We start from the raw sequence: 12014 nt of genomic DNA, 5'->3' as shown, positions 1-12014 counted from the left end.
TCTTTGTTCTTTGAGTAGTGGATGAGGTGGAGGGCTGTTGTAGGCTGCAAAGAGACATTGATAGGATGCAGAGCTGGGCTGAAAAATGGCAGATGGATTTTAACACTGATAAGTGCAAGGTGATTCATTTTGGTAGGACAAATTTGAATGCGGATTACAGGGTCAACGGTAGGGTTCTGAGAAATGTGGAGGAACAGAGAGATCTTGGGGTTCATATCCACAGATCTCTGAAGGTTGCCACTCAAGTGGATAGAGCTGTGAAGAAGGCCTATAGTGTGTTAGCGTTTATTAACAGAGGGTTTGAGTTTAAGAGTCGTGGGGTTATGCTGCAACTGTACGGGACCTTGGTGAGACCACATTTGGAATATTGTGTGCACCTCTGGTCACCTCACTATAAGAAGGATGTGGAAGCATTGGAGAGAGTGCAGAGTAGATTTACCGGGATGCTGCCTGGTTTGGAGGGTAGGTCTTGTGAGGAAAGGTTGAGGGAGCTGGGGCTTTTCTCTTTAGGGCGGAGGAGGATGAGAGGCGACTTAATAGAGGTTTATAAGATAAGGGGGATAGATAGAGTGGACGTTCAGAGACTATTTCCTCGGGTGAATGTAGCTGTTACTAGAGGGCATAACTATAAGGTTCATGGTGGGAGATATAGGAGGGATGTCCGAGGTAGGTTCTTTACTCAGAGACTGGTTGGGGTGTGGAATGGACTGCCTGCTGTGATAGTGGAGTCAGACACTTTAGGAACTTTCAAACGGTTATTGGATAGGCACATGGAGCATACCAGAATGATAGGGAGTGGGATAGCTTGATCTTGGTTTCGGACAAAGCTCGGCACAACATCAAGGTCCGAAGGGCCTGTTCTGTGCTTTTCTATGTTTTTTTTTAAGAGGTAACATTTGTTACCTTCTAATCCACAGGGGCTGATCTCAAAACTGGGAATTCTGGAAGATCAAACTCGATGCAAGTTATTTTATTAGCTCTATCAATTTATCGTTTCTCCTTTGCTGAATTCTAAAATCTTCCAATCCTCAGGCTTACTACCATTCTTTTTGGCAATGCTATAAGCCTCTTCCTTCAATCCAATACACTTTAACCTTGCTCTCACTGAACACAGTTGGACTTCTCCTGTGCACTTTTTATTCTTCGAGTTAACGTAGAATTTGTTAATTATGTATTGTTTACGATTGCTTATCTACCATATTTTAAAATCTAATTTCACAATTTAACCTAGCTAACCCACTCACATACCTTTGTAGTTTGCTTTATTCACATTTAAGACACTAATTTTACCATTTTGAGTCTAAGTGCCGGATCTGGGCATCAAATAGATCTGCGCCTGGAATCCTCTTTGCAGCGCGCCCATACGCGTTTTGCCGGCTCCAGCCCGATCCGCGCTGTGTGCGGGGCTTAGTGCTGGCGGACCAATTGGAGCTCTGAACTGCGCAGTTCGAAAAAAAATCTGACAGCGCGCCTGGGTGCCAAAAAAAAAAGCAGAAAGCGGAGAGAGCGGCTCTCTGACGTCTCATCCTCTGGTCGGGGGCGGGAGAGGGGGTGTGACCGATCATCCCTTGGGGTAGTGGGGGGGGGGGGGGGGAAGGAGAGGGGGTGTGACCGATCATCCCCTGGGGGGGGGGGGGGGGGGGGGGGCGTGGTGGAAGGAGAGGGGGTGTGACATCTCATCCCCCGGGGGGCCGGGGAGTGGAGAGGGGGTGTGACGTCTCATCCTCTGGTTGGGGGTGGGGGGTTCCGTTGCTGTCTGCAGCCGATCCCTCCTGGCCCCATCACTGGTACACTTCCAGCCACAGATTACTCTTCCCTGCAGGTACGAGAGAGCGGGAGAGATGGCTTTGGCTGCTAGTGTACCAGTGATGGTGCCAGGAGGGATCTGCAATGCAAATGCATTTAAATCGTTGGGCCGCCCGATTAGGGCACATGCTGGACCCGCGCCCGAATCAGGTGTCGGTAAAGCCACGATCTGCTCGGATTCGGGTGCAGATCGCGTTAAAGGCCCGACGCCCAACTTTACCGCTTCGGTTGCGAAGCGGTAAAACTCAGTAGTTTTTTTTACTATGTTGTGGTCACTCTTTCCCAGAGGTTCCTCCTTTATAAGGTAATTAATTAATCCTGACTCAAGATGAGATATCATTCTGTAAAGGAACATCTCATCCTCCTCCCTATCTAGCCTCCGCTAACTACACTATATCACAGAGGATTGGAAATACATCAGAATGGGAGGTAGACCCTGCATTCCTGCTCTTCATTCTAAGGGGTATTGGATTCCATTAATCAAAGTAATACTGAAAAGACTTATGATTGCTGAAGAACAATTTTTCCTTGTAATCAACACACCATGCGTCAATCAAGTTATTTGTAGTTTATAATTATGAAGATGCAGCTCTCATTAAAACTCTGCACATTTAATGTTTTTTCTTAAGAAATGCAATATTTACATATAAACCAGCAATATTTCTGAATTTCCATTTTTTGTTCTCTTCCTGTTCAGAAGGTAGCAACATGTGGTAGGACACGTTCAAAAAGCAACTATTGCTTATCTGTGACAGAAAATAGCTATATAATGATGGGGACGAACATAGCTGAGCCATTTACACCTGGTTTTGACACTTGTTCTTCCAGCAGTTCATTGATTAGATAGCAATGGCAATTTCCTCCAGTTCCCTGTACTGAGGTCAACTGTAACGGGATTGAGATCAATTAAGTCAGCACAGATCAGCAGGCCTTGGACCCCTTGATCCGTATGTGGTAGGGAAGACTTTTGGCACCCTGTTAAACAATTTTTATTCATGGTTTCATATATAGGTGCATGAATCACTCAACTTTCTTACCATTTCCAATTTGTATGAAGTTGTGAACTTGTAAAAAAAAGACATGTTACAAATTAAATATTTATTCCTCATTTTATACATCGGTGCAAATATTTCTTACTGTGGTCCTTCAAAAATCTTACTTTGTGCTTTAAATTTGAATAAAAGTCTCTGAAGTGATGATCTTGTAAAGTGAGATCATAATCAACATGAATAAATTACAATTTCTGAACACATTATTTCTGATTTTAAAAATGTTATACTAACTGATTTAGAGGATGTAAATATGCACAATGTTGATATCAGCACACTGGAATATATGGTAGCCCTAGAGATCCAGTGCAAACAGTAGAAATACAAATGGAAATCCCTTATTCATCAATAAGTTTTATGTAGTTTCAGTATTTCGAATTAACATGCACCAACACCCAAGCCATTCTGGATTGTTGCCTTTTTCAGAACATACAATGAACTTTGGCAGCAGAACAGAGAGTTTATAAACCTCATCGTCCTTTTAGCAGTAAAGGGGTATCCAGCAAGTAGATCAAATCTGTTGGTTACTCTATAAATTAAAAAGAAACTGTGGTCACCACTGTTTTTCAGTGCTAGAAGTACTCCACCCTCTGCCTCCCTACTCTGGGGCAGCGCTCCGAAAGCTTATGGTATTTGCTACCAAATAAACCTGTTGGACTTTAACCTGGTGTTGTGAGACTTCTTACTGTCCCTACTCTGGTGCAGGGACAGTAGGATTCTGTGGGCTTTGGTCCTTTTTTGTAATTATAGTCTATACAGTAATGCTGTGAAATTAGCTTTTGACAATATGCTTATGGAGAACAGCAGTTCCCCTGCATTTGCCTTCCCATAAAGTGGAAGTACTTCTGCTGCAAATTGCTCCTTGCAAAGATCAGGGAAACCAACCTAAGTAACATAGCTTTAAAATTGGTTCACTTTCCTCCTTTAAGACCTCCCCACCCATCTCTAACAAAAAAGCTGATAATCTTTCTTTCATGGCTTGTTGTCCAACTCCTGCATGCCTTTAAAGTGCCTCGGAATATTTCCATCATTACATGCATTCACGTGTGACAGCTGGGAGTCAGAGACTGATGATTCAGTGCTCTGCCATTTGGCTGATGATTCATCCTCATTTGGGGAACAGGCCCATTCTGTTCTTGTGCACGTTTTTAGTAGAATCCTTTCGACCTGCATACAGAAATGCATGAAAGGCTTCTAATAGGAACCCGGAGACTTCAATATCTCTGTGCTGATGCTAATCATGATTAGATGCTCTGATAAATGATCTAAATTGTCTTTTGGCTAATTAAAAATAAGTTCATCGTTTTAAAAACAGTGCACAAGGAATTTCATGGATATGAAAGAATACAATAATACAGCACAAAGTAATTCAGCATCAATATCATGTAATGTATTGCACAAATCTAAAACAAAAAAAGTGTAAATGTTAAAATCAGAGAAAGGAGTGTAATGTCAAATAATAAACTTGCCTTTGGAGCAGTGTGGCTTCTGGTCACTTGCATCTAATGTGGTAGCTATCTCATATGATCCATAAACTGGTGACTTGTGTAACATGTGTAGTTATGGGTAAGAAAACAAACAAAACTAAGTCAGGCCTATAAAAGTGTTACCGATTACTTCCCAGCTGAAGATACTAATTATAGGTGCTGATTTTCTGATTTGATCTCAGTGGAATTAATGAGTAGCCTAGAAGCTAAGGCAATGGCGTGTGTATAATAGTAAGTTCTGCGCTTTTCAATGCTTAAACAATCTAATGTATATATTCCAAATGTGCCTTCCATTGTTCAGGTTTGGGTAGCCTACATCACTCATAGGTAGCAACTGGATCAATTAAAGGAGTTTCCAATTAAATATATATGCAAAGGAACATGCAAAGCATCAGTGTACTGCCAACGGCATATTTCTGCAAAACGTTTTCTTGTGACAAAAGTCACAAGAATAATGTACCTGAATAAGATGGATAAAGTTTAAGTCAAGACATGACCAAAGAATCAATAAGAATAATCAATATTTTGTGATTTGGCAAAAAGGTTCAATTTTAATAATCTGTATATTTGAGGTGAGGGAGTGAGTCCCACAGTATGATGATCCTGGGAAGGATTTATTTGTGAGACTGGAATGAATGTTTTGGTGGAGACTGATGTCCGGTTCCCTCCCGCCCCCCCCCCTACTCCCCAATTGGGACTGAAAATTTACTGGGCCCTTAAGTAGCTCAATAGAGCCACTGAGGTGCCCACCATTGGCAATATGCCATGGTGGCAGGAATATTTGGCCCATTGTGTTGGGATCTTAATGCTCAAAATGTCAAGCTGCGTTCAGAAAATGCTATATCATTTATTGACCAAGTCATAAAATGCTGAACATGCAACACCTCTTTATAAATGGACCATACTAGGACCAGCAGATTAGAGATCAATTTCTGCATCATTATGGATTAGTCAGTTCTGTATCACAAGATGTAAGGCGCTAATCGTTTTGTCAATAAGGCCAGCAATTGCCTGCTATTATCAGCATTCACTTGAGTTGGCCATTTACTAAACCATTAATGTAAATGGAATGATCTTTTGTAGTAAATACCTGGGTGGTATTCTAAATGGGGAAGAGAATAATTTACATGAGTTGTATTCACACAGAAGTGGTAGTCAACCAAAGCCCTCTAAGAGTCATGCATCTGAGAAGATGGAAACAGTCGGATTTTTTTAGTGTAAATGTATGCTCACAATTTAACCTGCTGGATGTGAAGTTTTCTCTAACTGAATGTTCTCAAATCTACAACAGAATACAGGCACTGTGGGCAGTGTGCATGTCACAAATTGGCTTATTTTTCAGCGTTTCCTTGAAAGGTGATCTGTAATATTCATTTTAACTTAGAAAATGACAGAGAAGTGAAAATAAGAGGGCAAGCTGCATTGTGCATTTTCCATTTGGTGACTGCATTGAAATAAATGCCTAAGAATGCCTACGATTCCAGTGCAATTCTGCAAAATAATTGAGGCAGCACAACTGGACTGCCTCAGTGGCAATGCCATTTTACCCAGCGACTGACAATCAGAGATTATCAAAATTCTATGAAATCAACGGTCCTTGCTGGATAGGGGCCTTGCAACACGCCCCACTACTCCCTCAATCAGGGGAGAAATAACCATCAGGGAAACAGCTAGCGGGCACCATTCAATTACCATTTCTGGAAGTGTATACTGAGGCATGGGTGACAGATTGGCATATACATGAACAATGCTCACTTGGGCAAGATATAGGATGGTGACCAGCACTCTCAAAACTGTACTCTATCAAATATTTAACACTTTCAACAAGGGAGAGAAGGGTGAAAATTGACACCAAAACCAAGGAGAAAAGATCACCTTATTCCTTCCAGTGCTGCACAGACAGTATGTACGTTGTGCTTGAGAATGCAAAATATACGCCCTCATAGAAACTGCCTTAACAAAACCAAAACTTGGTGATTGAAGGAAGAATAATCTGTATTTCAGGAAAGATTGCAATAAATACGAAACTATGCATATTTAACAAGGATATGTACAAAAAGTTGTTACAAAAAATGAAAAATCTGTTTGATTTTTAAGATAAACACACTTGGAATTAGGAACAAATTATGGTTAATCTCTCTGTAATTGGTTAAAAACAAATTACCGCGGGTGCTGGAATCTGAAACAAAACCAGAAAATGCTGGAGAATCTCAGCAAGTTTGACAGCATCAGTGGAGAGACAACGAGCTAACATTTCAAGTCTGGATGACTCTTCTTCAGAGCCAGCTGACTCTTCCAGCATTTTGTTTTTGTCTCTTCAATTCGTGATGTACTTGCAATAATATATATTGTTTAAAAAAATCCTTAACCCTACAAATAGTTCACTCAGTTCTGTCAAATACTCTGAATAATGGATTTAAAACAAAATAAGGTTAACCTGGATTAACCAAGACCTCTTGCAACGCAGATATGTTAATGATTGGCCGTATAATTTTTCTAGTTTCTAAATTAGTTAAGTATGGCTTGTGGGGAACAGAGATGTATTGTGGTCTAGGCGAAAGAAGCTGCAAAGCTCTTTTCAATTTCACTCTTAGCACACAGCTTTGACCATCGCAGATTTTGTGACCAAAATAGTCAAGCTTTTAAGTTAATATATTAATACATACAGTTCATTTGTCTAAGCTGCTCATGTATTTATTACTCCTGATTTTCACAGTGGCTTCATTGCAGTGTTAATGCAAGCCTACTAGTGACACTGATACATAAACTTTAAACTTAATTTTTGGGTTGGTCAATTGCGGGTTTTGAAAATTGTCACAATTTTTTTAGCACTTAGTGGCATTACTTCGTCAATATGGATGCTGCCCTCTGATTTGTTTAACATCCCAGGACTCTGTCGTTAGTGTGGCCTGCAGATGGCATCCAAGATTGACATGGTCAGGCCTGGATTGAGGTCTAAGCATTGGTCCCTATTGCTGCCAACCTGTTAGCAGAGACCTGAGCCCAGGATTTGGTCAAGGGAAGCCGACACTGCTATTGACCTGCTTGGCCTAGAGAAGTGGTTTTAGGGCCTTTGGGCTACCATCATCTACTACCTACTGGCTACTTGCCCGACAGCACCTGGTCATCTGGTATTTGGGATGGGGGAGGGGAGGGAGGTGAGGAAAGGAGGAGATGATGATTATTTACCATTTCCCATTCTTTATGTGCTTGCTACCTGATGCTACCCTTTGCTCCAATGTGAAAGGGGTGGGCACAAGCATCAAGCCCCCCCCCCTCCCCCCTGGGGTAGCTTCTCTGTTTGGGCCTTTGCCAAGCTAGAAACGCAGTAAAATGCTATATAAGCCATTTCACTTCAATCATATTCTCATTGCTTGAATTCTTTCGCCATCCATTACAAACCAGAATTTTCCATCAAACAGCTCAGAACATCTGGCAACAGTTTATGAATAAGTAAAATAGTAAATTAAAATCTTTGTTTAATGTTCCAGCTATCTAATAGCATTTCAATTGATATTTAGGTTTTCCATGCAAAACCACATAAAAGCACCATCAGTCCGTCTCTAACTGGGATTTTGTGGTTTCAACAAATACGAGTGCCCTAAGAACATAATGCCACCCATAATCTTTGACAGTTACCAAACTATGTCACGAACATTGAAACACATGATTTTTATTTGGGCAATGCTAATCGCAACACAATTTGGAAAGTAATGGTTGGGAGTCTGGAATAATTTTTGACAAGTGAACGAGCATTGCAGATAAACGTGCTGAGTCACAAAGCTTTCACTATGATGAAACTTACTGAGATGATTTTTTGTGGCATCTTTGAGCGCTAGATTTTGGGTGCTTGGTGGTTCTTAATAATCACTGTGCAATTTAAATAGATGGAAAAATCAGGTGGGTGCTAAGTTTGCATTTCTTCCCATCCAATGCTTTGCTATGCACTTCATCTAAGCAGCTATTTAACAAAAAAAAACACTGCTCTTTAATGTTACTTCATGGGTCTCCCTAATGCATTTTTACCGTCAATATTTTCCTTGCTAAGTGTTTACAGAGCAAAGCCAAGTTGCCTCGCTCGACTCTAAATGATTCTATTCACATAGAAGCAGCAATCAGACTTGTAGGCTACAGATGCATGAAAGAACTGCAGTGGAAGTTCCAGGTGCCTAGTATTTCTCAATTTATCTCAAATTAAGCTCCACTGTCAGATTCACAGGAGTGTTTGCCACAGATCTATTGCATACAGCTAGTTTGCTATGACCAATTATTTGAGGGATGATTTTCTGTACTGAACAACAGTCCTAGCTTTCAGTCTCTGACAGTGAATTATTTATCTGGTCATGATGAGCTCAATTTCCTAATAGGCTACACGTTACTCAAACATTTGGGAAAAGCATTCTTTCATCTCAGAACTTAAGTTCAATTTTCATAATGCAGCACCTCAACAAACTGAGATATTCTGCTGCAAATAAAATTGTTGTTTATGTGCGCAGTTCAAAAAGGAATAATTCTGTATAAGCATTAACAATATATTCTAAGAACTGCTGTAATTTATCAATCCACAAAAGTGAGATCATATTTCTTTCCAAAACTGTTACATGAAAGGAAAGCAAATGGGAAAACATGGAATTCAGCAAGTTGGAAGTGGGTTGTGAAATAACAACAGAACCGTGTATTTTTACAGTCCTGCTTTTTTTAAAATGGTGCTTAATCATTTTATTTTAAAAAAACTCTCAGTACCAATGGAACGCTTTGAAGAATTAAGTTGGAGTCTGGCCTGGAAGGAATTAATTTTACAGACATCAAAATGGCTCCAATCGGTCAGAAGCGTTTCTGCTGAAAGGGCAGCCGTGTGTCTTCTCAGTCTTGTGTGTGCCCATGATGGACATTGCAATCCAGCTGTTCGGTGTTCACGGTGCAGAGGCTTCATTAGGTTTGCTGCTCTGTTTTGACTTCTAGATGGTGCGAGTTCATCGTCGATTTGGGGTTATGCTTGTTGTTTTATTTAAGCCAACTCTTGGAGCAGGAATTTTGCTGCCGGAGGATGGGGAGCGTCCTTTAATCCCCATCGGACCCAACCTTGGGGTTGCCACAGTTCCAGACTTTGCTGTTTTGAAAATGAAAATACATTTAATTGCCGTTATTAAAGTGGTAGAACCAGGAACACTGCCTTCTTATTGACAGTTTCTTGTAGAATCGTCGCCATCCAACCTGTACTTCTATTTAGCAAGGCACCATACCAAAGCATAGCCAGACAAAATTACCCGCCAAGCTCATGCCCAAAGTTCCTTGGATAATATTCAGCCCCATTAATAAATTTGTATTCAATGGCCCTCCAATAGAATGTGGGGGGGTGGGGAGATATCGAGCACTGGAGTTAATCTGATGAATTTTAACCTGGATGCTAAAAACAGGCCTCACAAATAACATAGCTGCCAAGACTGTAACATACAAAAAACAGTAAACACACAAGAAAAATCATGGAAAAAGCAAATAAATGCAACTCAAGGCTGCTGCAAAGATAGGTTAAGATGCAGTGCAACTCCAAGTCCACTAGGTTATTAGGCAGCTGAGGTGAGCCAAGTTAACCTTGATAGGGGGTGGCAAGTTGAAAAACTATAAACCATGGTCAAAAGGATTCTTGTGCGCCAAGTCCAATAACTGGCAAGTTTGGTGCAAGAAAACCAGTGGTCGCATTCTTGGAGGCCATAGCGAACATTATATCGAATTGCACATGACAAAAATTAAACATTTTTATTTACGAGAGATTATTTCTTTCCTTTCATGTTGGCTGTCACACACGGAGTTAAAACTAGTTAATGCTCGCTATTCCTAAAGACTACAAACACACATCTCATACTGCCTACGATGTTATAGATCAATTGTTGCTATTGTCTGTGGATAGATCTCTATCCAAAAAGGTCTTCTAAGGCATTTGGAGCTGATCAATGAATTAGGCCATACCTTTCAATTTAATTACCGATAACCAGTGGGATTTTTCCAGTACGTTTACTTGGCACTGTGTCGACAAAGAGAGGCTTATAGTTGTGGTATTTGGATTGAAGCCAGAGATAAAGGGAAGGTCAGTGGCTTTTTGTAGCAAATAGTTCCATGTGATGTCTGATCCAAACTGAACTCTCATCTACATGGAGTTTATGAAGGCCAGTTGACTCAAGATGAGATGAGAGTGACTGCACTTGACATAAAGGCAGCATTTGGCTGAGTGTAGTGTCAAAGAGCCCCAGTAAAACTGGAGTCAATGGGAACAATGGGGAAAACTCTTGGCTGGTTGGAATCATATCCAGCAGAAAGGAAGATGGTTGTGGTTGTTGAAAGTCAATTATCTCGGTCCCAGGACATCACTTTAGGAGCTCCTTAAAGCACTGTCCGAAGCCCAACCATTTACAGCTATTTCATCAATGACTTTCCTTCCATCGTAAGGTCAGAATTGGGGACAATCAAGATTGCACAATGATTAGCACCATTATGGCTCCACAAATACTAAAACAGTCCATGCGCTTGTGTAGCGGGACTCAGACAACATTCTGACATGTAAGTGACAAGTAACATTTGCACCAAATGACCATCTCCAACGAAAGAGAATCCAACTATCTTCCCATGTTATTCAATGGCACTACCATCACTGAATCTCCCACTATCAACATCCTTGGGGTTACCACTGACAAGAAAATGAGCTGCACCAGCCATATAAATACTGTGGCTACAGGAACAGGTCAGAAGCTGGGAATTCTGCAGCAAGCAATTCACTTCCTGACTCTCCAAAGCCTGTCCACCATCTACAAGGCACAAGTCAAAAGTGTGATGGGATATTCTCCAATTTTCTCGATGAGTGCAGCTTCTCAAGATGCTGGAGACCATCTAGGACAAACCAGCTTTCTTGATTGGCATCTCATTGCCACCTTGAACATTCACTTCCTCCACCACCGATGCACAGTGTGTACAATATACAAGATGCTTTACCGCAACTTACCAAAGCTCCTTTGACAGCATCTTCCAAACCCAGGCCATACCACTTAGAAGGACAAGGGCAGCAGATGCTTGCTCCCCGACACCAACACCTTCAAATTCCCCTCCAAGTCATACACCATTCTGACAGACTTTATTGCCATTCTTCCGTTGTCACTGGATGAAAAGAAGCCTTGTGGCATAGTGGTGGCATCCCTACCAATGGACCAGAAGATCTGAGTTCAAGTCCAATGCCAAGACTTGTTGGCTACGGAGGGAGAACTCCTAACATTTCAACAGGCTGATAATCAGCTCGGGAATCCTCCAACACTTCCCCACTATTCCCAAAGGGAGGGGAAGAAAATGTGAAGATGCACTAAAGAAAAGGCTGGGCAAAAATCCTGGAACTCCCTCCCTAACAGCCCTCTGGGTGTACCTACACTACGTGGGCTGCAGCGATTTTGGAGGACAGCTCACCACTACATTCTCAAGGATAACTAGGAATGGACAACAAATGCTGGCCTGGCCAGCGATAGCCACATCCCATGAATGAATAAAGAAGTGTTGGCACTATGTTACTGTATCTGTAGTTGTAAAACGACCTTTGCAGCAGACATTTAGATTGCCCTTCTTCAGCAATACCAGAAAATTTCACAGTTATTACATAAATCCTTTCAATTGTAGCAAGCGTATACATTTTGCT

General features: G+C 41.3%; 1 protein-coding gene across 3 annotated transcripts in view; it reads right to left on the bottom strand.

The window, feature by feature from the left end:
* Positions 1-2897: 2897 nt before the first annotated feature.
* Positions 2898-12014, bottom strand: part of cep104 (centrosomal protein 104) — a 237202-nt gene continuing 228085 nt past the window's right edge. For all 3 annotated transcript variants that reach the window (XR_013500551.1, XM_078239162.1, XM_078239163.1), the window contains one exon: positions 2898-9452. Coding sequence is in view for 2 of the 3 variants with exons in the window: in XM_078239162.1 (XP_078095288.1) it covers positions 9316-9452 (137 nt within the window). In the remaining variant the exon portion in view is untranslated. The remainder of the gene's footprint in view (positions 9453-12014) is intronic.

The sequence above is a fragment of the Mustelus asterias genome, chromosome 22, assembly GCF_964213995.1.
Source record: "Mustelus asterias chromosome 22, sMusAst1.hap1.1, whole genome shotgun sequence".
Classification (NCBI taxonomy): Eukaryota; Metazoa; Chordata; class Chondrichthyes; order Carcharhiniformes; family Triakidae; genus Mustelus; species Mustelus asterias.
This window is presented reverse-complemented; position numbering and strand designations above follow the sequence as displayed.